The following is a 27506-nucleotide window of genomic DNA, read 5'->3' as shown; positions in this document are numbered from 1 at the left end:
ACCCTCCTTCTGCTCCCAGAATCCCCTTTGTACAGCTACTTTTAAATGCCGTTTGGAATAGCTCAGGTGACAGCTAGAGACATGACATAACTGAAGCAAGGCAGTGAGTTAATTTAAACAATACATAAATAAATACATAAATTACCTCAGAAATAGTAAAGCCGTTCATGCACTCATTACACCATCTATTGTTTGAAAAAGTGAATACATATTCATATATGTACATTAATACAACCTGCTGTATCAACAATCAAGTTCACTGTATTCCATAGTGAATGAGTTCCCTTCACTACATAATGGAAGATTTTACACAGTTCACCTGTTAATTATAATAAATCCTATACATACTGTAATTATAGTAATTCATCTGCTAACAATAAAACTGAAGAGGCACTGTAAATGATAATTCACACAAATACCATAACGTAATTGTCACAGCTATATTTATTCAAGTTGGCTTTGATTCAAGAGTAACATTGCGCACATGATCACAGGTCTCATACTGTATATATTCATTGTCTCTTAACTCCTCCTGAGAGCAGTTGGTTTTTAGAGCAGTAATGTTCTGTATGGTCCTCAGCAGGTGGCAGAACTCCACACCAAAAGTCCAAATTCATATTTTGTCCTTTAAAATATGGCTTTAACAAGGATAGCACTACTTTATATATATATATATATATATATATATATATATATATATATATATATATATATATATATATATTTCAACTGTTCATATCCAGGAGAAATATAACAACATATTTTGAAATTTATAAAAGAACTGGGCCCTCCACATTCAATATACAGTATTTCAACATAATTTGTTTTTATACTGATCATGCACATTTTGGAATTTTAAGTACAATAAAATAATTGGCTATTGAATATACATCAAAATCCAGTAGCCTTTATAACTTTAGAACTAAAGTGAAAGCTTCATATAATTTAAATTAATTCAACCAGCTGTACATCTCCTAGTCACACAGTGACAAATTTAAAATTCTGAACATAAAAAGTTATATTTTTTTCCTGTGCCTCCACTTACTGAATGTACTGTATGTCAATAAAATTATTTTGGTAAAGTTTATGCAATCTTGCCACATAACAAGAAATAATTCCAAACAGGTTTTGATGAAGTGTACATAAAACCACAGATATCTCATTCACCATACGTCAGATGGTGTAAAACATTGTGTAAAAATGTCATAGACCATGTCTGAACAAATAAAAGGCATTAAACAAGACATTAACCATTTTACAGAATGGGCAATGAAAGAACAACAAAAGTTGCACACAGAGGTGGTTACTGAGGTGGAGAATATCAACTTGTATTCCAAAGCACAACTTTTATAAAACAAAAGACTAACAGTACGCTGAACAAAGACTGTCAATGACACTGAAAGGGTATTTAAAAAATCTTTTTTTCTTATTTTTCAAGTATTTTGTTATGAATATGATACATTCAAAATCCAAAGTTTTTAGTAGTCAAAATTTCTATACTTTTGTATGCTGCACCATGCATGCACTTCTTTGTAATAAAAAAGATCAAATGTTTGATTTTTGAATAACTGATTTCTTAGCAAACAAGCAATAGGTTTTGCTTTCTTTCTGATATGCAGACTAATGAAAAACATACATCGTACATACTTTAATAAAGATGCTCTTTTTGGTAAAGATTAAATGTTATTATGGTAAATTGTATATATTTTTTATATATTTCCATTTTAAGAATTTCTTATGCCTTTTTTGCTTTTTAACTGATTTTTAGATGGCGTTTTATATTAGAGGACTTAATTCTTATAAAAATACGAAATAACTCACTGAGTTCACTGTATGTTATCATACTAAAGCATAGCATGAACAGCTTTCAATTTATACTCACAATATTTCAAACAAAAATCTCTTTTCTCCATTTTAGACAACAAAGAACCATAACTGATCTTTTGTTTTATTTTATCTCAATTTTCCCTTTTTTCCCCTGAATTTGGATAGCATCCCTACAAATTAAAGGTGTTGTGAATATAATAATTCTTTAGTTTTCCCCTTTGTATTTCTGGTTTTCCTTTGTTTTTTTCTATATGAATTTTTAAGTAATTGGTTGTATTTGTTATGTTATTATGATTTGTTTGATTGTGTTGCATGCCACTATAATATTATGGATTTAGGAAATAAATGAAAAAATAAATATAATTAAATATAAATGAAGAAGAGTTTATACACTTTGGAACTTTTTAAGTTAGACTAGCAGTGCTCTTTTTCCTTTGTGATATTTCACATTATTCCTTTTATCTCCCGCATCCCAAAAACATATGTTCAAATACAGACTTTAAACTGACCTTGTATGAGTGAAAGGTTTCTCACATCCAGTGCTGCTTGGATAAGCTCTAGTCCTCTGGATCCCAGCTGGAGAACGTTACATTTATGTCTCACATCCAGGCTAATCAACTGCTCTTTATACATAAAAGGCTATGGTTGTCTGTGTTACTTGGCAATTTTCTTAACCAATTTTTATTTTTCTATCAGATTCAAACAAATTAATGAAACAAATATCCATAATTTAATGATTGTAGTGTGGTGTATTTTAGACTATATTTTGCATTATGCTTTAGATGTATTTTCAGCTTATAATGGGAATATATGCACTAAAATGTCTTGTCACTTACACTTTTTAATATTTAACAAATTCTGAATTTCTGTCACTACATGTGAATATTGTTCTTTATAGTGACATAGTTCGTTTATGTCCTGAAACCTGAAACTATTGTTGAATTTATGTGGGAAAGTATGAAATATTCTTATTTGCTTTATGGATAGTGGCAGATTTCACTAATTGTGTCAATAATAAGGATAACATTTTCTATATAATGTATACTACTTCACAAAACTGTTCAATAGCCCTCATAGCTTATATTTTGTTCTAAATTAAATCCTGAAAAAATGCACAATTGAAGCGCTTAAAAAAGAACAAAAACCCTGTTCTGAAACATGATTGATTGATATTTCATACAACTTTACACTTCCTTTAGCTTTCCAAGATCATGAATTGGAGTAAGCCAAAATTGAAAATATATGAAATATCATTCCCGAATATATATTAGTGCCGTTTCAGTTAAACAAGGTTAATTAATCAAAGGCTAGGTATTTTTACATTAGGGTTTTTAACTGGATGCTCCATTCAAAGAGTAGTGCTTATTATGATGCGCTCACACTCTCTGAGAGTGAATTGAAATAGGTAGTTACAGATGGATGGTGCTCATTTGCAAGACAGAAAATGCATTTTTCCATTCATTTACAAAGAACTACTAACCCTCCCGTCTCTTAGATTTTTTTAGTTTTGTATATGAAGCATGATTTCAACTGTGCAGGAGTCTTCGATAGGATTAGCAATACTAAAATGCTACATTGCCAGGTGATCCTACACAACCGGCATTTTTCAAGCATAAATGCTGTTTAATTTAACAAAACTTCAGGTTAGACAACACACCGACTGTATATGAGAATATTACTTAAATTATTCTTCGCTGATTAAAAGCCATGTCCTGTATGCAAGAGAGGCTACCTGAGCTAACTTAGTTCTGACAACATCTGAAGATGCACACGAATTTCAATTCATATATTGCCAATTAATATGAAGCAATTTGCAGTCAAAAATGTACCTTAAATCAATAACAGCATTTTCCTTCAGTATTAATTTCCCACACTCTGTGTCCATGCTTTTTCCACTTCTAAATGACTTTCAAGTCTTACAACATATCAACTGATCTGTAAGTAACCAACCACTTACATAGAAATATGGCCTACATATTGTAATATACAAAGGAAGGACCACTTAAATGCTTCCTTTATTATCTTTGCTTTATTTTCTGTTTCTAAAATTTCACTAATTCCATCCTCAAGTTTTATATAATGGAGATACAGATGTGTCTCTAAAAAGTATTGGCTATTAAATAGTTAAAGATTTTACACACAAACATTACTTTAAGTACATAGCCAAAAAAAGTTTGCTTCTTTTTCATAAGAATCACTTGAAGTCATATTCAGAAGTACATACAATACTCTAGGTGCACCATGGGTTTCTCCCACAAACCTTTATATTACTTACAAATTTCAGAGGCTTGTGTAAGGAATGCTGAAAACAAGCACATTTGGCAGCACTGTCATAAATGCAAAACAAGAAGGTCAAAAAGATATTTTTTAACAACGCAGAATCACCACCATCCCCATACCAGATTGATGAAATTGGTCCTGTATAAAGCATAATTGAACCTGATTGTGCACACAATATATAAAAATGGTGCTAAGTGAATTTAGGAGGTAAAATGGAAGGATTGCATTGGCTACTCTTTATCTTGAATTCTTTGTTATACCTTTAAAATTCTTTGAATAAGAGAAAAACATCCATTTACAATAATGATCCAATTTCACATCTTCAGAGAGTGAGCACCAACATTTGGAAAACATATCTTCTGAACTGTAGATGAAGGAGCATTAAGAAATTGATTTACTGTAGTGAAGTTTGTTTTATTATTTTTCAGTCAGCATTTGCATTGCTCATGATCTGTAAACTCTTCCATTTCCACATCAGAGTCAAAGAGTGAATGGCCAGTGTAGTCTGTATCAGGGGTCTGCGAACAGGAAAAACTGTTTTCAGTTACTTCTTCTTCAAACGTCTCTGTTCGAGAATACAACCCATACTGATGTAGTTGTGTTGGTGTCAGGCTGTCTTCACTTGTTTCATCGTACTCAAATATGAGGTCATCAAAATCTTCACACCATTCAGGCCAGAATTTCCGTCTTATTCTCTCACAGTACATAGCAAGATTGATCAGCTCACCTATAATGAGAAATCAAATTAAATCCTAAAGGAAAAGATTAGATCTATACAGCCAGAAAAAAAAGCACAAATTCTCAACTACAACTAAACAATTGCCTTGCAAAGGCAAGTACGAGTATGTTATCAGAAATGAATTTTAATTGTAGAGTATGTAATCCTAATGGACAATTTTGGTCCAGAGTTAGTAAGATAAATAGAAAATTTCTGATTTACACAGATTTTATGATAAATATATCATAATGTTGGAATAAAATGAATTAGGAATACATGTATAAGTATTAGTCAAAACACATTTGCAATGACCTTCCATTGTAACATCTTGTTTAACTAGTTCAGGGTCACAAAAGGCCAATGCCTATCTTAACTAAGCAGGGAACCAGCCTATACTCCCACACATACTGTAGTTATAGGGTTAAGTTTAGAGCTGTCAGTTTATTTAGCATACATTTTTGTAGAAGGAAAACCAAAGTACCCAGGGAATAAGAAACAGAGACATAAAGGGAATATGCAAACTCTGCTTCGCCAGTCACTGAGCCAGGACTCCAACCCAAGACATTACAGTTTTAAGATACCAGCACTAACCACTGTTCTACCATGCCACCCTATATTTCCAATTTCTTTATTTAAATAAAGATAAAATTATTAAATAAAATTAGCAATACAGCGTGCACAAGATTTCATCTCTCAAAATAACCCTCCTATTTTAAAATGCAGCATTTCTAGCATTCTATCATATTTTTTATATGTTCCTTGAGACACATAAAACCTGCTTACATTAGCTCCTGTTTTAATGGCAAAAAAATCTGCAAGCAAAGGTTTAAACAAATAAAAATCTGATTAGGTCTTAATTCAGGCAAAATCTTTACTATCAGTTCTTTCAATGGATAGAATCACTGCTTGTGAAAGCCACAAACATAAGACAATAGGTCCCATGCAACCTACTGGAAGATTTAACTGGTTCTTTATCAGAGATTAAATAACTGCTATGAATATTTAAGCATCTATAGGATTGTGAAAGACACTTATTTTTACAGTGAGATATTTAACAAGTATACATTTATGGACTAAACTAGATTATGTGTTAAGAAAAAGCCATTGACTACAACTAGCTGTCAGGCAGATTAACTTCGTACCTAAACCATTCAACTTGAAACAACTAGATCATCAGTTCAATCACTGTTATTAATTCACTATGTCAGCTTAGATAAGTCACTCCCCTCACCCCAGTGCTTCAAAAGTAAAGTGAAGTGTTTTACCTTGAAAATGAGCTATATATAATATTTAAAAAATTTCACATTACTATAAATTAAAACAGCAATGAAAGCTTTTAATAGTGATGTAAATGAGCACCATTATGACTCATTAATCACTTATAACAATGCTTCTAAAGCCTCCTGTAGGCTTATTTGCTAACAGTACACTGATAAAATCTAATAAATATTTTATAAAAAAAAGTCTGGGTGCTCCAAGAATAGCTGTTTTAGTTTTGTGGGTTGGCACTGTCAGGAATAGTTATTCTCACTTGGGATCCTTTTAAAGTTTCTTTAAAATGCACTTTCTTCATCAGAACTTTAATTAGGAGTTGGATCATTGAAGGCTTGCTATCTGCTCAAAAAAAAAACTTTCCTGAAGGTAAGTAAAAACCTGTGTGGCACCAGATCAAGTATGCTGAAAAGCTGGAGTACTATGTTAATTGACAGAAAACTTATGAGTTTGGAATTGCTGCTGTGTAATTTGTAAAAAAAAAAATACCCTGTAGAGATATATAAACATTCATAACTCATTTGTCATAAAATTAATTTCAGTGAAGGATAAGACAGAAACAAATAATAGCCTAAACATTGTAGTGACTAATGGTAATGTTACACTGTTATTTTAAAAAAGACTATTGTTAGTATAACTGCATTTTTCTATTGCTATTACGCACCAGTAGCAGATTTTTCACAGGAGTCTCCTCTCTAGCTGAAAATATGTAGAGTAATAAATTGCATTAAAAAGCCCACTAGCACCATCTTGTGGTGTAGACACGTTTAGCAAGAATTTTACATTTTCAAATCAACCCCATAATAAATAATACATCCATCCATCCATTATCCAACCCGCTATATTCTAACACAGGGTCACGGGGGTCTGCTGGAGCCAATCCTAGCCAACAGAGGGCACAAGGCAGGAACAAATCCTGGGCAAGGTGCCAGTCCACCGCAGGAATCACACACACAATTTAGGATCACCAATGCACCTAACCAGCATGTCTTTGAACTTGGGGAGGAAACCGGAGCACCCAGAGGAAACCCACGCAGACACGGGGAGAACATGCAAACTCCACGCAGGGAGGACCCAGGAAGCGAACCCAGGTCTCCTTACTGCGAGGCAGCAGCGCTACCACTGTGCCACCATAATAAACAATACAATAATACATAATACATTTTATTTATATATCACCTTCCCAAGCTCAAAAGAAAGCAATGCTTCATTATCCAAATACCAGAAGCATTTTCTTGCAACTTTCGGTATATTGGTTTTGTTGAGGTATATTGAAGTGCCCTTTCCAGTCCAAGAAATGAAAATAAAATGCATTGATTTTTTTCAAAGCTTGCAGGAATTATTACAAAACTGTAGATAAATGTGCACTAAAATAGTTAAATGTACATATCTTGTACCTTGGGGTAGGAATGGTATTAACCAGTGGCTGGAAGTGAGAAAATAAAGGAAGGGATGTTAGAAAATATCCTCATGCCCAGTTAACACAGGGACAAAAATAATATTTAAAAAAATTGCCTCCTACCTTAATTATACATGGGATTGAAACAATTGGCACAGTGTAATGAATAAGATGAATATATATTGTAGAATGGTCCTTTCTATGCCATTCAACATGATAATCTCAATAAATCTGAGCATCTAAAGCCTAACTGTGTTTTTCTTTTTGACTCCAGGCCCTCCTGTGTATCTGTTTACAGATCATGACTGTGGCACATTATTATTAGAAGCCTAGTTGGACACTCCACCCAATTAATATAGCACACCCTTCTTAACTTTAAACAGACACCCAATCTGTAATTTACATTGTGCCTGTGTATAGGAAACAATATCAAAACATACTTTAAAATGCAGAATCAAATTAAAACATTTTTGGCGTTAGTGAAGTGAATTGCTAGTGAGTAAGAGGTACTACAAAGATCAAGATCACACTGTCACTCAACATCAAGAAAAGGTAGCCTCCTGACAGATTCCCACTAGGTTACTGTAGCCTCAGGTCAGTTAGTGGAGCTTTCCCTTTCACAGCCCAAGCTACCTTTCTTCTTGAAACAATAAACATACTCTCTAAGCACTGATCACACTTACTAGGCAGGTCACAAAGGAATCTGATTGCCCCAGGTTAGAACACCATAAAGAGAAGGTCAATATCAAAGCCACATTCAAAGCCAATTTGTTCAGCTATGTAAAGGCAGCTTACCACTAAGCAGCATTTCTTTTGCTAATTTGACCACAACTTTATATTATGAAATAAGCCTTCAATTTTAAAAAAGGAAAAGCTAAGAGCATAGCTATGCCTCTGCAAATTATATCACCTTTCATGGGAAGACTAAATGACCATAGGGGCCATTATAGCAAATCAAAATAACACACGTATTATCTGGTAGCATGCTTGTGAAACTGTTTCTTCCTTCACCCATGTTTAAATAAAGTTTTTAATTCTTTGCTTCAAGGCATAATTGTTCTTCAGACTCTTTTGGTTTAGACAGTTTGTTTTGTTGTTTGGCTTTGTGTATCCTTGAGCTAAAAACTTTCAAGCAGTAACCCCCAATGTAACTGACCCTTCCTCTCTGCACCCAGATAACTCTTTTGTTTCCACATAAAATTGAGGTTTCACCAAAACTGAAGTATGTGTGTCAAAGAAAAATATCAAGGTTTGGCACAGAAAGTTTTGTTAAGATTATCCAGTTTATTCTTGGTAGGAAAATGAGCACTGCATTTTTTTCATTCTATACTCTTCTAGCTTTAGCTTTTCCCAGTCAAGAGTAAACGGTACGACCAGTGATGAGCTCTGAAAGGTAGAGCACTATATGACTTGTGACAGGCTGGTAATTTGAAAAAGGAGATCTTGAACCAGGAGCTCTTCTTCCAAAAATGATCGAATAAACAAGAAAAAGCAGATTAGACAATGGATGGGTGGAAATGTTTTCATACACTTATGAAAAATGTGTCATTGAATGGCCTGGATAGAGATTCTGTTGGTCATTCTGCATAACCATTGAAATGCATAAAAAGAGACTTACAGTATGCCGCTAAACAATCCCAGCCTTAATATAAACCTCGTTGCTCCTCACTGAAAGATTTTTTGAAATATGAAAACAATTCAGAAGTTTAGAACTATTGATACTGTAAGATTAATTATCTGTATCAGAGAACGGTGTATCACTTAAACATGTTAAAGTGAAATCTACTGTAATACATACCTGCATACTCATATATACGAATATCATAAAATCTGTGGTTCCAAAAATTAAATAAATTTGGAACTCTCTACCTCATCATATTAAGGATTTGTCTACAATTGAACTGTTCAAAACAAGATTAAAAACTCACTTCTTTTCACTTGCATTTAGTGACCTTCAGTAATACTGATGGTTTCCTCTTTGTGATCATATAACATTATTTCTATTTGTTATCTATCTTATTTTATGTTCATATATTTTATTACTATTTATGTTTTATTGTTTATTGTTTTTTCTTTTTTCTATTATTGTAAAGCACTTTGGCCGCAGCATTACTATGTTGTTTTAAATGTGCTATATAAATAAATTGACATTGACATTGACTGGCACAGCTAAACCTAGGGTGGCATGTTGCTTTAGTGGTTAATGGCTCCTAGGCCATTTTATTCTGTTTTGATTTTGCACATTCTAACCATGTCTGTGTAGGTTTTCTCTATTTACTCTGGAACCACATTCCAAATGTGTGCATGTAGGGTTAAAGGGCAATTTGGTCTCCCACGCTTGATTGTTGTTTTGCACCTGACTGCATTCTACTCTTCAGATTCAATAGCAAATAAATAAACCATAAGATCAGTAAACACTCATGAAATTGTCAGTTGTCATTCTTGTTTGATTTTGCAAATATCCACCATCATTCATCAACTGTTGTGGCTCAGAACAAACTTCATAAACTTACCAGTTCAATTAAGACTCAGGAAATCCTAAATACAGTATGCCTATATAACCATACTTCAGCTGGTTAGAAGTGGGGTTGTTTCCATAATGCACACTGAACACTGAGTGTCATTTAGGTATAGTTTCATATCAGCATGTAAATGATCATTTAATTTTTCACATTATAAGAATAATGACAAAAATTGGCATTTTGAATTCTACTTTTAAATGCTCTCATAGATGTTCTGTCTCAAAACTTGATTATGCAGAATTTTCGCACTATACTATTATTTTGAATTAGTAACAAGATTTAATATTGTGGGTCTGTAAGACTGTTGTGATGTGTTACACATTGGTCATATGTGTGAGTAAGAATTTCAGTGCACTGGGGACACAACAATAAACGTGAACTTTATATTGAATGAAAATAGCTAAAACAAAAAGTTGCATACACAAATAATAAAGAAAAATAATAAACAAAAACAAACTAAAATGTACCTAAAAGGTTGAATGATGCGAAAATTGCAAAAAGCTACAAAAGCTACAAATTAAAAAGTAAATTGAAAATTCTAACTTAGTAAGAAAACTGCATGTGTTCTGCTGTAATGCACCACAGCCTCACTGAGTTCTGATAGATACCATTTGATTACTCTACTATTATTAAAAATGTTTCTTAGTTACATAAAATCAAACTTGTTGTGACCTCCTAATTTTCAAAGATGTGCTCATTAGGTTGAAAGGGAAGTCTAAATTAATCCTACTGTATATGAATGTCAGTACTTGCATCAGCATGTCTTGCTATGGACTGGCATGTAATCTGATGTTGGCCCTTTCCTTGAATCTGAAGTTACCAATATGAGCTTAACTCACTGAGACTCTGGATGGACAGAATGAATGAAAAACAAAAACATTACTTCCAAAACACTTGATGAACAATGGTTTGTTATATTTTACTCAACTGTCCACTAATACAGCAATTACAAGCTCTCCTTATTTTTGTTATTTTTAATTCCTCTCTGATTCTTTGTGACCATGTTCTTCTTCTTCTTCTTTCGGCTGCTCCCGTTAGGGGTCGCCACAGCGGATCATCTTCTTCCATATCTTTCTGTCCTTTGCATCTTGTTCTTAACACATCTTCTTCTATAATACGCTACCGTGGCTGTTCGTTTGTCTGTCCAGGATTTTAAATCACCTGCAGCTCGCAAACTGTTTGACCGATTTACCTAAAATTTGGTACACGTATACTATGTTACATCTACTGTCCGATTTCAGGGTGATGATTCACCTCCAAGGATATACCTCTTTTAATTTTTATTTTTTTTTATTGTAGAATCAACTCTCGGCAGTACGGTTCATTTGTACGGGTGCCGTTCTCATCCCTACCACCTTCGCTGTCTCTTCTCCTACCTCTTCATATCTTCAATTATTCTTGAGGCAGACTGTAGAAAGAGGATGAAAACCATGAATGCTCAAGTCAAGTGTATTCCCTGCACATTATCGTGCAGTGCGCCGTTATTGGTATTCTATAATTTAGATTGTGTTTGGGTATAAACCTTTTAAGTACAAATTCCACATATATTTCCTTAAACGATTTAGTTTATTTATTTTGTCATGTAATTCCTATTATCAAAATATTGATGCACTGTACAATTCATATATGCATTTGTTTCTGTATACATATTTTCTTTGTATGTGCATACATTAACAATATTTACACCTCTGTCTGATACATTTCTCTGACAAATGTGTTTTTCATTATGTTGGTCAACACTCCCTTAGAGGGCATGATTGGGTTCACTATACTTCTTTAGGTTTCTCATGTGGTTGCCATTTTTCTTAAAAAGCTACAGAAAAGATGTGAAAAGGCTTGGCGAGAAACTAGTAGGGAGAGTTTGCGTACCTACTTCTTTTAGTGGTATATGCCACAGGATTGTGAGAAATTAATTCATGCATTTATCTCTAGTAGGATTGACTACTGCAATGCGGTGTTCACTGGCTGTTCAAACTGTTCTCTATACAGCCTCCAGTTAATCCAAAATGCGGCTGCAAGAATTATTACAAGAACAAGAAAATATGAACACATAACTCCAGTTCTTAAATCTTTACACTGGCTCCCAGTTAAGTTTAGGGCAGATTTCAAAATCCTCCTTTTAACATATAAAGCATTAAATGGCCAAGGTCCGGCTTACTTGTCTGAACTTATCATGACTTACAAACCTGAGTGCACATTAAGATCTCAAGATCCCGGGCTGCTTAGGATTCCAAGGATTAATAAAATAACAGTGGGAGGTCAAGCTTTTAGTTACAGGGCCCCTAAACTATGGAATGGTCTTCCTGCTTCCATAAGAGATGCCCCTTCAGTCTCAGCCTTTAAATCCCGGCTGAAGACTCACTACTTCAGTTTAGCATATCCTGACTAGAGCTGCTGATTAACTGTACATACTGCATCTCTGTTGTTAGTCATTAGCACCAAAACATAAGTAACATGATAATTATATTTGAATACTAACCCTCACCTATTCTGTTTCTTTTCTCGGTACCCAAATGTGGCAATTGGTGCCACGGCCCACCTGCCAAGTTGTTTGCCTGCCTATGGTAAAGTCATCCCTGATGGAGGATCACAGGAATCATGGGAAAGAGGGGTCCTTTCATCGGAGCAATGTTTCAGCCGTGGCATGGCCAAATGGGGAGGCAGCTAGATGGATGAGGTCTCCAGGACTCTAAAAATATCCAAACCTAATTATGTCATATCATCTACTGTTTAACCGTACTTCTAAAATTTTTATTATGCTGTATTAAGGAATTGTTCTGTTCTGTGTATTGTATTGTATTGACCCCCTACTTTTGACACCCACTGCACACCCAACCTACCTGGAAAGGGGTCTCTCTTTGAACTGCCTTTCCCAAGGTTTCTTTCATTTTTCCCTACAAGGTTTTTATTGGGAGTTTTTCCTTGTCTTCTCAGAGAGTCAAGGCTGGGGGGCTGTCAAAAGGCAGGGCCTGTTAAAGCCCATTGCGGCACTTCCTGTGTGATTTTGGGCTATACAAAAATAAACTGTATTGTATTGTATTGTATTGTATATGGAAAACCTACCTGTTATCTTTCAAATTTTGAAGAACCTTTGCACTGTTCCTTGCAGGGAAAATCAGATATTTTTCAAGTTTTAGATGAATTATCTATCTATCTATCTATCTATCTAATACAAGACATTTATTCACAACTTAGTTACAAAAGATGTGTTTGTTTTCTTCCTGTTGATCAAGATCAGCATATGCATTAGAAGTAGTATAGGGAATTATAACAGAGATTTATCTTTCTCCATCAGTTTTCGCCTCAATTTTTTTTTTTTGATGACATAAGCTTGTCCTTCAAAATGCATAAAGACATAATATTCCTTACATAAGTTACTTATTTCTTTATGTTCACCAAATTCTGCTTGTAATGACAGCTATTTTTGTACAGCATATTATTTGGCAAATTTCAATATGCTTAACACATCCTAAAAATTTTAGTAATAACTACTAATGACCTAATATACTAATTTGATTTGTAATTTTTTATGTGAAATGTATGAATTAATTTGTCCCCTGAGATATATTTTGAGTGTAGAAATATATTTAATAAAGTTTTCATTTGCTAGCATTAATGTGGTTTAATGGCCACTGGCAAGTTTATTACAGAATGAAAAAAGTACGGTCTGAAATAACAACAGCATGAGTTTACAAGAGTTATTCTAAATCAAAATAGTCAATCTATGAGTAGCTACAATGTACTGGTAAAAAAGGAACACGGTTTTGAATATAGATAGAAAATATGTATTGATCTGAGAGATTATGACCGTTAATAAAAGCTGAGATTATTGCAACATTTTTAGATTTTGTAGTCACAGTTCTTGAAAACCTATTCTAAATCAGGCTTAACATACAACTAAATTCTCATGCTATTATGCTTATTAGAAACTAACGCATACATTTTAACTAAGAATTCTTTATCATACACATTATCCACCTTAACAAAATGTCAAGTGTCTGTGTATGTATGTGTCCATCCAGTTATGTCTCTGTTATATGCTAATTGGTATGAGATTCGGACTGGAATTATATTTGTCTAATATGTGAAAAAGAGCGGTTCAGAAAACCTCCTATGATGCATGCAAACATTGGATGGCATTTTCCCTCGCCTGGACACAGGCCACTGGGGCCCCACTCTGGAGCCAGGCCTGGAGGTCGGGCTCGATTGTGAGTGCCTGGTGGCCGGGCACAGCCCGAAGAGGCAACGTGGGTCCCCCTTCCCATGGGCTCACCAGCTGTAGGAGGGGCCAAGGAGGTTTGGTGCAGTTTGAGTTGGGTGGTGGCCAAAGGCGGGGACCTTGGTGGTCCGATGCTTGGCTACAGAAGCTTGCTCTTGGGACGTGGAATGTCACTAATCTGAAGGGGAAGGAGTCTGAGCTAGTGAGCGAGGTTGAGAGGTTCTGGCTAGATATAGTTGGGTTTACCTCGACGCACAGCGTGGACTCTGGAACCAGTCTCCTTGAGAGGGGCTGTACTCTCTACCACTCTGGAGTTGCCCCTGGTGAGAGGTGCCGAGCAGGTGTGGGCATACTTATTGCCCCCAGACTTGGAGCCTGTTCATTGGGGTTCACCCCGGTAGACGAGAGGGTAGCCTCCCTCTGCCTTCAGGTGGGGGGACGGGTCCTAACTGTTGTTTGTGTGTATGCGCCGAACAGCAGTCTGGAGTACCCACCCTTTATGGAGTCCCTGGAGGGGGTGCTAGAGGGCGCACCTGCTGGGGACTCCCTCGTTGTGCTGGGAGACTTCAATGCTCACATGGACAATGACAGAGAGACCTTGAAAGGCATGATTGGGAGGAATAGCCCCCCCGATCTGAACCCAAGTAGTGTTTTATTGGACTTCTGTGCTCACCACAGATTGCCCATAATGAACACCATGTTCAGGCATAGGGGTGTCCATATGTACACCTGGCACCAGGACATCCTAGGCCTGAGTTCGATGATCGACTTCATTGTTGTTTCATCGGACTTACGGCCACATGTCTTGGACACTCGAGTGAAGAGAGGGGCGGAGCTGTCAACTGATCACCACCTGGTGGTGAGTTGGCTTCGATGGTGGGGAAGGATGCCGGTCAGGCCTGGTAGGCTCAAACGTATTGTGAGGGTCTGCTGGGAATTTCTGGCAGAGTCCCTTGTCAGAAGTAGCTTCAACTCCCACCTCCAGCAGAACTTCGACCACGTCCCAGGGAGGTAGGGGACATTGAGTCTGAATGGGCCATGTTCCGTGTCTCTATTGTTGATGTGGCTGACTGGAGCTGTGGCTGTAAGGTGGCCGGTGCCTGTCGTGGCGGCAATCCCCAAACCCATTGGTGGACACCAGCGGTGAGGGATGCCGTCAAGCTGAAGAAGGAGTCTTACAGGACCCTTTTGTCCTGTGGGACTACAGAAGAGGCTAACAGGTACCGGCAGGCCAAGCGGAATGCGGCTTCGGTGGTTGCTGAGGCAAAAGCTCGGGTGCGGGAGGAGTTTGGGGAGGCCATGGAGAACGACTTTCGGATGGCTTTGAGGAGATTATGGTCCACCATCCGGCATCTCAGGAGGGGGAAGCAGTGCAGTGTCAGCACTGCATATGGTGGGCATGCTAACCTCGACTCGGGACGTTGTAGGTCAGTAGGGGGAGTACTTTGAAGACCTCCTCAATCCCACTAACATATCTTCCAATGAGGAAGCAGAGCCTGAGGACTTGGAGGTGGGCTCTCCCATCTCTGAGACTGAGGTCACCGAGGTAGTCAAAAAACCCTTTGGTGGCAGGGCGCCGGGGGTGGATGATATACGACTGGAGTTCCTCAAGGCTCTGGATGTTGTTGGACTGTCTTGGTTGGCACGTCTCTGCAAAATTGCATGGACATTGGGGACAGTGCCTCTGGATTGACAGACTGAGGTGCTGGTCCCCCTCTTTAAGAAGGGGGGACTGGAGGGTGTGTTCCAACTACAGAGGGATCACACTCCTCAGCCTCCCTGGAAAAGTCTATTCGGGTGTCCTGGAGAGGAGTGTTCGTCAGATATCCGAACCTCGGATTCAGGAAGAACAGTGTGGTTTTCGTCCTAGTCGCGGAACAGTGGACTAGTTCTACACCCTTGGCAGAGTCCTGGAGGGTGCATGGGAGTTTGCCCAACCAGTCTACATGTGTTTTGTGGACTTGGAAAAGGCGTTCAACCGTGTCCCTCGGGGAATCCTGTGGGGGGTGCTCCGGGAGTATGGGGTACCGGACGCCCTGATAAGGGCTGTTCGGTCCCTGTACAACCGGTGTCAGAGCTTGGTCCGCATTGCTGGCAGTAAGTCGAATCCATTTCCGTTGAGAGTTGGACTCTGCCAGGGCAGCCCTTTGTCAACGATTTTGTTCATAACTTTTATGGCCAGAATTTCTAAGCGCAGCCAGGACGTTGAGGGGGCCCTGTTTGGTGGGCTCAGGATTGGGTCTCTGCTTTTTGCAGATGATGTTGTCCTGTTTGCTTCATCAGGCTGTGATCTTCAGCTCTCTCTGGATCGGTTCGCAGCCGAGTGTGAAGTGGCTGGGATGGGAATCAGCACCTCCAAATCCGAGACCATGGTTCTCAGCCGGAAATGGCTGCAGTGCCCTCTCAGGATGGACAGCAAGATCCTGCCCCAAGTGGAGGAGTTCAAGTATCTCTCGGTCTTGTTCACGAGTGAGGGAAGAATAGTGCAGGAGATTGACAGGCGGATCGGTGCGGTGTCCGCAGTGATGCGGGCTCTGCATCACTCTGTTGTGGTGAAAAAGGAGCATGAGCCAATAGGCAAAGCTCTCAATTTACTAGTCAATCTACGTTCCTACCCTCACCTATGGTCATGAGCTATGGTTAGTGACCGAAAGAACGAGATTGCGAATACAAGCGGCTGAAATGAGTTTCCTCCGCAGGGTGTCTGGGCTTTCCCTTAAAGATAGGGTGAGAAGCCCATTCAGCTGGGAAGAGCTCAGAGTAGAGCCACTGCTCCTCCACATCGAGAGGAGTCAGATGAGGTGACTTGGGGATCTGATCAGGATGCCTCCTGGACACCTCCCTGGGGAGGTGTTCCGGGCACATCTAACTGGGAGGAGGCTCCAGGGAAGACCCAGGACACGCTGGAGAGACTATGGAATTCCCCCGGAAGAGTTAGTAGAAGTGGTCAGGGAGAGGGAAGTCTGGGCATCTCTGCTCAAGCTGCTGCCCCCGCGACCCGATCTCTGTATTTTAAAATTCTCCTTGTGAGGTAGGGGAAGAAAAATAACACCTGCCACCAATGATGAATTCAGCAAAATCTCACAATGACAATGTGGACACAATGTGGAAAAAGATATGCTGTATATGCATTACTCTCTCCATTACCCCCTTCCATTCCCCCATATTACCTTTCCAAAGGAGGCTTAGATCAAACACTACAAAGTCGCAGTTCTTTGACATGCCATGCAACATGACATACCTGAATAAATACAGTTTCCCCACCTGACAACAGTGATGAGTAGGAGACTAAAATTAAAAATACATATTAATTTTCATAAATACCCTTAGCAAGACACAGTACAAAAGTAAGCAATAAAGAAAAACAATAAGAAAAAAATAATATAAGCAACTGATGAAGATAGTGGAGTGTTATTTGGAGTAAAACTAAGATACAGTATACTTTACTCTTAAACATTAATATTTTAAAAAGAGGACTAGATAGTAACTAATTTTGTAAATTTAATGAGACCAAAAAAGAAAAGGGAAGTGTCTAGTTAAGCACGTAAAGCATGTGTTACTGTATGTAAATTGGACACTAAAAGGAATGTGCTTGGAGGTCAATGTGATAATATAAAATACATGTCAAAAACATGCATTGAAGACAAGTGGTCAACGTGAGGGTAAATGTCTTAGGAAATGAACAAAGATACAGCAAGGAGGAAGAATGGTGAAATTTGTGGAGTATTGGAGGGTTTGGAATGTGGAAATGTTAAGGAATTTTCACAAAAGTTCCTGGAAATATCATTAAAAGAAACTTAGATTGTGAAAGAGCATTATGTCTTTCTGGAAAATACTTTCAAAAGACATTCGCTGTTAAATTTGATAAACTTTGGGAAAAAGAAAATGTGTTATTCCAAGCCGGGTATTCTTTAAGAACAATCAATGTATATTTTTCAGACTTTTTTGAAAAGACATATATGATTCAATTAAGCAAATGTTTCAGGCATAATATATGGCCTTTTTCCAGCTAAGTTATGGGTCTAGATTGAAGGTTACAACCACATACAGTATGAAATACATCCCAATAGGAAGAAAAGTCAAATTGACAATTGGGATAAAATCACACCAACAAAAATGGAGATGAACATGTACAAAAAAATGTGTACAGCTAATAAAACCCTCTTGCAGTTAGTTTAAGTTGCAGGAAAGATAGTATTTATGTTTCTAAAAATATTATAAACCCTTTTATGGTGGCTCTGAGGCTAGGGATCTGCACCAGCAATTAAAAGGTTGCCGATTCAAATCCTGCAAATGGCAGAAGTGGCTCTACTCCATTGGGCCCATAAGTAAGGTCCTTTAACGTGCAATTGCTTTTCCTGCATATAACATTAACCTGTAGGTCCTCCAACTGCAGGGAAAACTTGGGGGTTGGTGACAAGATTGACACTCCAGCTACTGTTAAAAAAACTTACACTGTTCCATTCGCACTAGTGTGGTGCTGAGGTGTCACCCGTTTCATGGCTGCATTCGGGTCCTAATCTGAGATTCTGAGGTGGTTTGTCATGTGGTGGGTGCGGCAATGTGCTGTATCAGCGCGTGCTCTCAGTCTCTTTTGTTCTTTGCCCTTTTGTTCTGCCAGGAAAATTTAAAAATACTCTTCCTGTTATAAAGTTGATGTAAAAAATAGCATTGCTAAAGCCTTGCAAGTTTAATAAGGCTAAAATGGAAATATAGGCAACATGCCAAGTAAGTGTCCTTAAAACTTCATTTAATTTACTTCTTTACTCAAAATGTTAAAATATTTAGAAAGTAAAAAGGAAGTAAGATAACAGTGGTCCAAAGGGGAGAATAAATTATTTTTCCTAAAAAATTAAATTCCTGTGTTTCAGATGTCATAGTAATCTTTGAGTGCTCTTTGAGAAAAGGGTTGATTGTTGCCTATAATTATAAGTTGAGCAGCTAACCCATATGGAGGAGTTCAAGTACCATAGTAATAAGACTGACAGACAAATTAGTGCAGTTTTAATGATGTTGTACCAGATCTTGGTGAAAAAATAGGAGCCATCTCTTAGGATAAAGCTTTTGATTTACCAGTCAATCTAACTTCCCATCCACATTTATAATTAAAAGTGAATTGGAAAGATAACACACCTTTAAAGAAGGACACTGTAATGTAGATTTTCTTTACATAACGAGATCAATGACTTATGATGGGCTGATAAAGCTGGAAATTAAATTAAAAATGTACCAAAATAACTTATAGCTGCATATATCTTAATTCAAAGGTTGGATAAATTGTAAAGCACTTACAGCACCTTGGAAAATTAGTACTAAACTCTTATTAAATTAATGAATTTAGAAGATATAACAAAGAGTAATAACATTGTTGAAATTCTGGATGCCTGGGAATAAAGTATTTCTACAAAGTTTTTATTTCACTAAAATCCTTTCAGTTGTGGTTTTTTGTGTAGACTTGATGATGGTTGCAATATCTCTCTATTATATTAAAAAATCCTGAGACGAGACAAGACTTTTTTCAAGAAACGAGAAGACTTTTTTCAAGAGATCTTTTCAAGTCCCACGAGACGAGACTTTGGCTATGAGATCTTTTCAAGTAACACCCTCCTATCAACCATATTCTACCACACGCACAGTCTTCTCACCTCTCATTTGTGTGAATGCTTTTGACAGACACAGTTCCTGCTCTCTCAGCTCTTATAAATTTTAACGTTTTCCTCACTTGAAGTTCCCAATTTAAGAAGACGTATTATGTCCAAATCTTATTGAAGAATTTCATGACGAAGGGTTATCAATAAAAAAAATGAGCACACGAGCAATCGTAGCACCGAGAAATGATGAAGTCAAACAAATTAACGGCAAATTGTTAATTGGTTACATGGCAAATTGGTTAAATACAAATCAATAGACTATGCTGAAACAGTTACTGGTGATTGTGCGGAAGATGAAAACATTAACTTACAATATCCCGAAGAATATCTACAACCGTTAATACCATCTGGTCTTCCACCGCACAAATTACTGTAGAAAGAAGAATGTATCCAAGAAAGGTAATGTAGTACATCTTCCGCAGATAACATTAGACAACAAAGGAGATCTTGATATGCCATTTGTATTAAAACGTTAACAGGTCCCCGTTAGAATAGCTTTTGCAAAGACAATTAACAAATCTCAGAGCCAAACATTCGAAAAAGTCACTTTATTTAATAGAGTGAAAGAAACGAAATTCAATCACGGGCAGTTATATGTTGTGTTGTCATGATGAAAGTCCAAACACAGAATCAAAATTCAATGCGATATTGATGAAAAATATTATTCAAAAAATTGTTTTTACTGTAGTTTTACAGTAAATGTGTAAATTTAAAAAGTATTCGCGTGTTAATCTCAAAGCCAAACAGAACGAAATCGTATTATGCAATGAATAACTTTAACACAACATGAAATATTATTTATTTTCAAATTATTACGTTTTACTATTTTTTAATATAGTTAATTACTCACTGTAATGTAAAATAGTTATTTCTATTATACATATATAACAATTCCCATGACAATAACAATCTGTTTACATTGCACATCCGCATCCCCATGCATGAGCGGCAGAACCGCAAAGAAGCTAGCACGTAGCGCAGGCCCAGGGGTTGGCGAGCAAAGAGTGCAGGGGGCACAGCTCCCTAGTAAATATAAAATGTACACATACACCTGTCAAAATGAAAATGACATCACAATGAAAACATTATCTGACTTTCATGAAATTTCTCATGTATAATTTTATATATCTACCTTAGCAAGTGATTATGCAGAAGGTTAAGAATAGTATCTGTAGAGATGAGTTGTGGCATAAGTAATGGCCAGGAACTGTTTTTGACTATCTGAAAAAAGAATCTTTCATTCAAACTTCCCTCAGTTAAAAATGGGTTGAAGCAAGTATTGATAAATGTCTCTATATCAGGAGAAAAACAGTCAAGATGCCTTGATAAAAAGTGCAAGAAAAGTGCAACTGGCTGTTTGAAATCTAAGAGTACAGCAATGCAAGTCCACGCACATTACATCTCATTTTATTATCTTTTCTAGGATCTTAACAGGATACTGGGCTCCAATTTTCTCTTTATCTGATTGTATTAATGGGTGAGACCACCCAAATGCTTTCTTCCACCTTTACAATTCAATAACTGAACAATTCGGTAACCAAGAAATCAATGGTGCTATTTTTAGTATTTCCAAATTCTCAAACTTAACAGCTTATATTCACATTTATAAACAGACACACACATATATACATATATATATTTTATAACCTGCTTACCCACAGTATTTAAATAATATAAATACTTCAATGAATGGGTGTATATACTGTATATATATTGTATACATACTGTAGTTTAAACAACTATACAGAACCTATTCACATTAACAGCTGCAGTATTTACTTCAGAAGTGATTTTTTTGCTTAAAAATAAGCTAGACTAGATATTGTTAATTTGGTTCTTACAGAGCAAAGCATCAGTACAAAATATACAGTTTCATTTGATATGCAACTCTTTTAATGTAATAAAATTGTACCTGTGGAGTTTTTAAAGTAATTCTTGTTTGGAATTAAGCCACCTCCTTTATTACTGACATACAGTTAGCAAATAAAATATAATCTTGAAAGTGGAACTTTTGTATGGAGAGAATATAAAATTTGAAAAAAGCCTTCTATAATACTTCTGTTGTAACTTGTTTTTTTATATGAATGACACAAAAAATGGTAATTACCTTTAATGAGCTGCTCTGGCCTTGTCCCAGGCAGAGTCCACATAGCCTGAGCTAGGTGCCCAAAAACAGTGGCATCTACACTGGATAGCTTTGGTCCCATTATATACTTTTTGTCTCCTAAGGAATAACAAAAATGTTAATATATAATGCTTTGAAAGTCATCATTTAAGTTAAATAGGCAATACTAACTTCTATGACTATGCCAAGAGCTCTATAAATAAAGAATAATAAACTATTATATCCACAGTTCTCATATTTTTAGTTTTAATATAATTAAGAAGAAAAAGAAGGTACAAATGCAGGGTTTAATACAGATACGAAAAAGAACAGTACATTTTGTAGAAAACTAATTCTTGCATACAAAACATTTATTATATTAAGCTTACAGTGATCTGTATTGCAACTTCTGATGAATATTTTAATGAGACTTAAATATTCATACAATACCTCATCTTCATTAAAAGTGAGAGATGAAAATAAGATTTAATTCATTAAGCTTCCTAACCTGTAAATTTTGCCTGAGGTCACAAGGGAGCTAAAGCATATCCTAGGAGCATGCCGCACAAGGCAGAGTCATGTCTCAAATGATTCATCAGTCTGCTGCAGTTTAACATTTAACAGCAGTCACCATATGAACATTTTTTGTTGTTTTTTATTTACTTGTAGGAGTAAATCAGAATCTTGAGAGCCAAACGTTCAAACTCTGCACAGAAGGTATGATAGCCAACAATACAGCCTGTGATCGAAGGCTGCAAGCCTGTTACACTATCAACCATGGCACCATGGAATACTTTGAATATTTTGAATATTCATTCTTACTCAATATTTACATTTAAATATAAACTACTAGATTTTCTTGGAATGGTGTATTAAATATTTCTAGATTAAAGGGTGGCAACATTTTAAAATATCACACTGTATTTAACTGTGCTTTTCTCTAGTTTTTTGTTGGCTGTTAACTTACCAAAGCAGTGGTATGATACTGCATGCTGGTGTACTGTATATGCTAAAAGAAGGATCTCCCTTCAAAATATCATGGTATTATTGCTTAAAAAAAACAACAACTTTTTTTGAATTTGAATAAACAGTGGAAATTAAATTGAATAAAGCAACAGCCAGGTACAAACTGTTCCAGTTTGCATTTTTTTTAAATGTATCATCACTAAAGTATGCAGGGGAAAGGGAAATTATGAAATTCTTTTGAGACCAAACCCTTGCTGTGAAAGTGGAAGCACAGAGGCAGTGGGAGAGTACATTTACACAACAACAATGGCAACAGGGGGGAGGCACTGGTGGAAATAAATACCATCTGTTATGTTCCCAATGGATCAAAAACAAGAAGGCTTCTGCCAGAATCATCCCAGTAGTTTTAGCTGAGCTTTACCAATCATCACAATTAGTAGGCTAACAGTTTCTAAAGTATCTTACTATCTGTAAAAAAATGAAATTCCACAACAGTACAGATTAACCTAAAAATAAAGTAAACGAAGTAGTATCAGTGACTAACTCTTTAGTTTGTAAAGGGCTTTACTTTGTAACAGAAGAAATACTGCCTGGCCACACACTTAAACAACAGGACTCAGTCTCTGGTTTTAAAAGATTAGATTAGATTAGATTAGATTAGATAAACTTTATTAATCCCATGGGGAAATTCACATGCATACAGCAGAAAATACTTAAAAACAAGTATACAGACTGACAGGACAAATAATACAGCCAATCAAACAGCCAATCAATCAATATACGTATATTGTTTATATATTTCAAAATGGTATTTCAAAATAAACTTAACGAGTGTCCCAGGAGGACGCATTGAAATGCCTGATAGCAGTGGGCAGAAAAGACCCCCAGAGGCACTTCTTAGCACACTGTGGTGGAATGAGCTAAAAGTGCTCCAAAATAGCACCTCCTGGAGGGGACTGAGGGTATTTTTCATGATGACATCCAATTTTGCCATCACCCTCTTCTCTACTACAGCTTACAGTGTGTCTAGAGTTTGTCTTGTGATGGCACTGCCTTTCCTGATAGATTTATTCAGGCATTGTGCTTCTTTTGAGCTGAAGTTGCTTCCCCAGGAGACTACAGCATAGAACACTACACTGGCTACTATGGACTGAAAGAACATTTCCAGTAGCTTGCTGCACAAATCAAAATACCTGAATCTCCTTTGTCTGTTCTGGCCCTTCTTATACAGCAGCACTGTGTTGTCAGACAGTCAAGTTTGTTGTTTATATGGACCCCTAGGTACTTGCAGCTCTGCACCACTTCCACATCCTCCCCCTGGTTGGTGACTGGTCTCAGAGGCTCCACCACCACCTCTTTTATCTTGCTGATGTTCAGTTGCAAGATGTCACTACACCACAAGATGAAATCCTCCACAACCTTCCTGTAGTCTCACTTGTCTCCATTATTAATGTAGCCTTTGATGGACAAATAATCTGGAAATTTTGGTAAATGACAAGTGCTGGTATTATGCAGGAAATCAGAAAGGGAGTCAGGACAATTCCCCGAGGTGTTCCAGTATTACACACTACCATTTCTAATACACAGTCCCTCAGCCTCACAAACCTCCGTCTTTAGGTCAGATAGTCCATAATCCAAGAGACTATGGGGATTCAAGACACAAAGCCTCAAGCTTTTCCCCCAGTAAGTGGGGCAGAATGGTGTTAAAAGCACTGGAAACGTCAAAGAACATTATCCTGACTGTGGTGCCGACTTTGACCAAGTGGGAATAGGTTCTGTGGAGAAAATAGAAGACAGCATCTTCCACATCTATACAGTATGTGTCTAATAGGCAAACTGCAAAGGATCCAGATGTTCTGAAACCAGGGGTCATAGCTGTTTTAGGACCAGCCTCTCAAAGGTTTCCATGAAGTATGAAGTTAAAGTAATTAGTCTGAAGTCCTTGTGATTACTGGAATGACCTTTCATTGGCACTGGGACCACACAGGATGTTTCCACAGCTAGGAAACCTTGTGTAAATTCAGGGAAAGGGAGAACAGGTGTTGTAGAACCACTGAGAGCTGGCTAGCCCATATTTTGTAGCACCCTGAGGCTGGTTCTGTCTGGCCCTGAAGCCTTGTTTATGAAGAGTTTTCCCAACTCTCCCCTCACTTCATCTGAAGAGACACAAAATCCAGAGTAGAAAGGAGCTGGAGACCACAGGTGTGATGTCATTGTGGGGGAAGGTTATGTAATCTTATAAGGAAAATTAAATGGCTGCAATGAAAACTTCCAGCTACTGTTAAAATCACAACTGTTTGATATGTAATGCTCTTAAATATAGATGAAAATGTAAGAATGGACCAGAAATCCTACAAAATTAAACATTTCCATTATGATTTGCACTTTAGTAATAACAAAATGACGTATACCTGTATTACTCTATAATGTGCACAGATGAACTAAATTTACTCTTTCTCTACCACTGCACTTCAAATGTTAACATGAGACATTCAAAAGCGTATATAGGCATGGCTTTATCAAACCTATCAATGAGGAGACTAATTAAGAAACAGCAGTGCTTTCCAAAAGAAATATTTCATTTAAGTTTGAAGAAGAGGATAAACATAAAGAGAAATATCAGCATTCTCTTAAGTTATCTGCACAGTCTCTAATGTCTCCAAGCATCTCTGTTTTTGGTCCTCCCTTATACAAGGAGTGCAGAATTATTAGGCAAGTTGTATTTTTGAGGATTAATTTTAATATGGAACAAACACAGTGCTATCAGTCAATCCAAAATGTTAATAAACCTGAAACCTGAATGTTTCACAACGGAAATGTGAGTGTGAACATCATCAGGAGAATACATATGTGCGCACAATTATTAGGCAACTATTAGTGTGCAGATTTATTATGCAACTAAAGGAAAAATGAAAATTTTCCCATCTCACTTGTTTATTTTCATCTGTTATAGTGAGAATAATAAACAAACACCTCAAAATTTACAAATAAACATCTCTGACATTTCAAAAAAAATAAATCAATCAATCAATGACCAATATAGCCACCCTTCTTTCCAATAACAGTCATAAGCCTTTCCATTCATGGAGTCTGTCAGTTTCTTGATCTGTTGACGATCAGCTTTTTGTGGAGCAGTGACTACAGCCTCCCAGACACTCTTCAGAGAGGTGTATTGTTTTTCTCCCCCGTAAATCTAGCGTTTAAGAAGTGCCCACAAGTTCTCGATAGGGTTTAGGTCAGATGAGGAAGGGGGGCCATGTCATTATTCCTTCATCTTTAAGGCCTTTACTGGCTGGCCACGCAGTGGAGAACTTCGATGCAAGTGATGGAGCATTGGCCTGCATAAAAATCATGGTCTTTTTCCTGTATCACTGTTTGAAGAAAGTGTCTTCGAAAAACTGGCAGTAGGTTTGGGAGTTGATTTTGAGTTCATCTTCAATGCAAAAGGTCCAACTAGCTCATCTTTAAAAATACCAGCTCATACCAGTACCCCACCTCCACGTTGGAGTGGAGCTCTGTGCCCATTACTGATCCACAGGTCCATCCATCTGGTCCATCAAGAGTCACTCTCATCTCATCTGTCCATAAGACCTTTGAAAAAAATCTGTCTTCAGATATTTCTTGGCCCAGTTTTGACGTTTCAACTTATGTTTCTTGTTCAGTGGTGGTTGGGTTTCAGCCCTCCTTACCTTGGCCATGTCTTTGAGCACTGAACACCTTGTACTTCTGGGCACTCCAGGTAGGTTGCAGCTCTGGAATATGAAAGTACTGGAGGATAATGGGTTCCTGGTAGCTTCACATTTGATTCTTCTCAAATCTTTGGCAGCTAATTTGCGTCTTTTGTTCTCAACACGTTTCTTGCGACCCTGTTGACTATTTGCAACAAAATGTTTGATGGTTCTGTGATCACACACCAATATCTTAGCAATTCCAAAAGTGCTGCATCCCTCTGAAAGACTTTTTACAATTTTTGACTTTTCAGAGTCAGTTAAATCTCTTTTTTGGCCCATTTTGCCTGAGGAAAACTAGCTGCCTAATAATTCTGCACACCTTGATATAGGGTGTTGATCTCCTTAGGCCACACCCTCCCTCATTACACAAATACACATCACCTGACGTGCTTAAATCCAATAAGCATTCAAGTTAATATAGCTTGGAGTTGGAATATACGCATTAAAAATGATGATATGGTCAAAATACTCACTTGCCTAATAATTGTGCACACAGTGTATTTCAGGCGTCTACCCCTGTAAATCACCCACCCAGTCAATCATCACTGTTACATACACTTTCCAGGTGGTTTTCTATAGTGCTTTTAAAAGGAGAACCTTCATGCAGAATATGTCGGATCCATGTCTTTTCCTTGTCCTGATTGTATTGATAAGAAATAACTCTTCTCAACAATTTTCCAGTATTTCCTTGTCATATGATCTTCTGACCACCTAGTTTTCCCCATTCATTTTCACACCCATATTTAAAATATTTCAACTTGTTTGATATCTTCCACAATCATTGGCCAATGTTTCCAACTCATACTACACTGTGTGC

The 27506-nt window shown here is 37.0% G+C and overlaps 1 protein-coding gene across 2 annotated transcripts in view; it reads right to left on the bottom strand.

The window, feature by feature from the left end:
• faxcb (failed axon connections homolog, metaxin like GST domain containing b) overlaps positions 1-27506 on the bottom strand; it is an 82438-nt gene that overhangs the window by 13397 nt on the left and 41535 nt on the right. The window contains exons 5-6 of one of the 2 annotated variants that reach the window (XM_039747595.1): positions 21996-22112; positions 758-4834 (exon numbers count right to left, since the gene is read on the bottom strand). In XM_039747595.1, coding sequence (XP_039603529.1) covers positions 4536-4834; positions 21996-22112 — 416 coding nt within the window. In that variant the 3' untranslated portion in view covers positions 758-4535. Of the gene's footprint in view, positions 1-757; positions 4835-21995; positions 22113-27506 lie in introns of those variants that run through there. The other variant, XM_039747596.1, reaches the window with a different exon arrangement.

This window comes from Polypterus senegalus, chromosome 3, assembly GCF_016835505.1.
Source record: "Polypterus senegalus isolate Bchr_013 chromosome 3, ASM1683550v1, whole genome shotgun sequence".
NCBI classification, from domain to species: domain Eukaryota; kingdom Metazoa; phylum Chordata; class Cladistia; order Polypteriformes; family Polypteridae; genus Polypterus; species Polypterus senegalus.
This window is presented reverse-complemented; position numbering and strand designations above follow the sequence as displayed.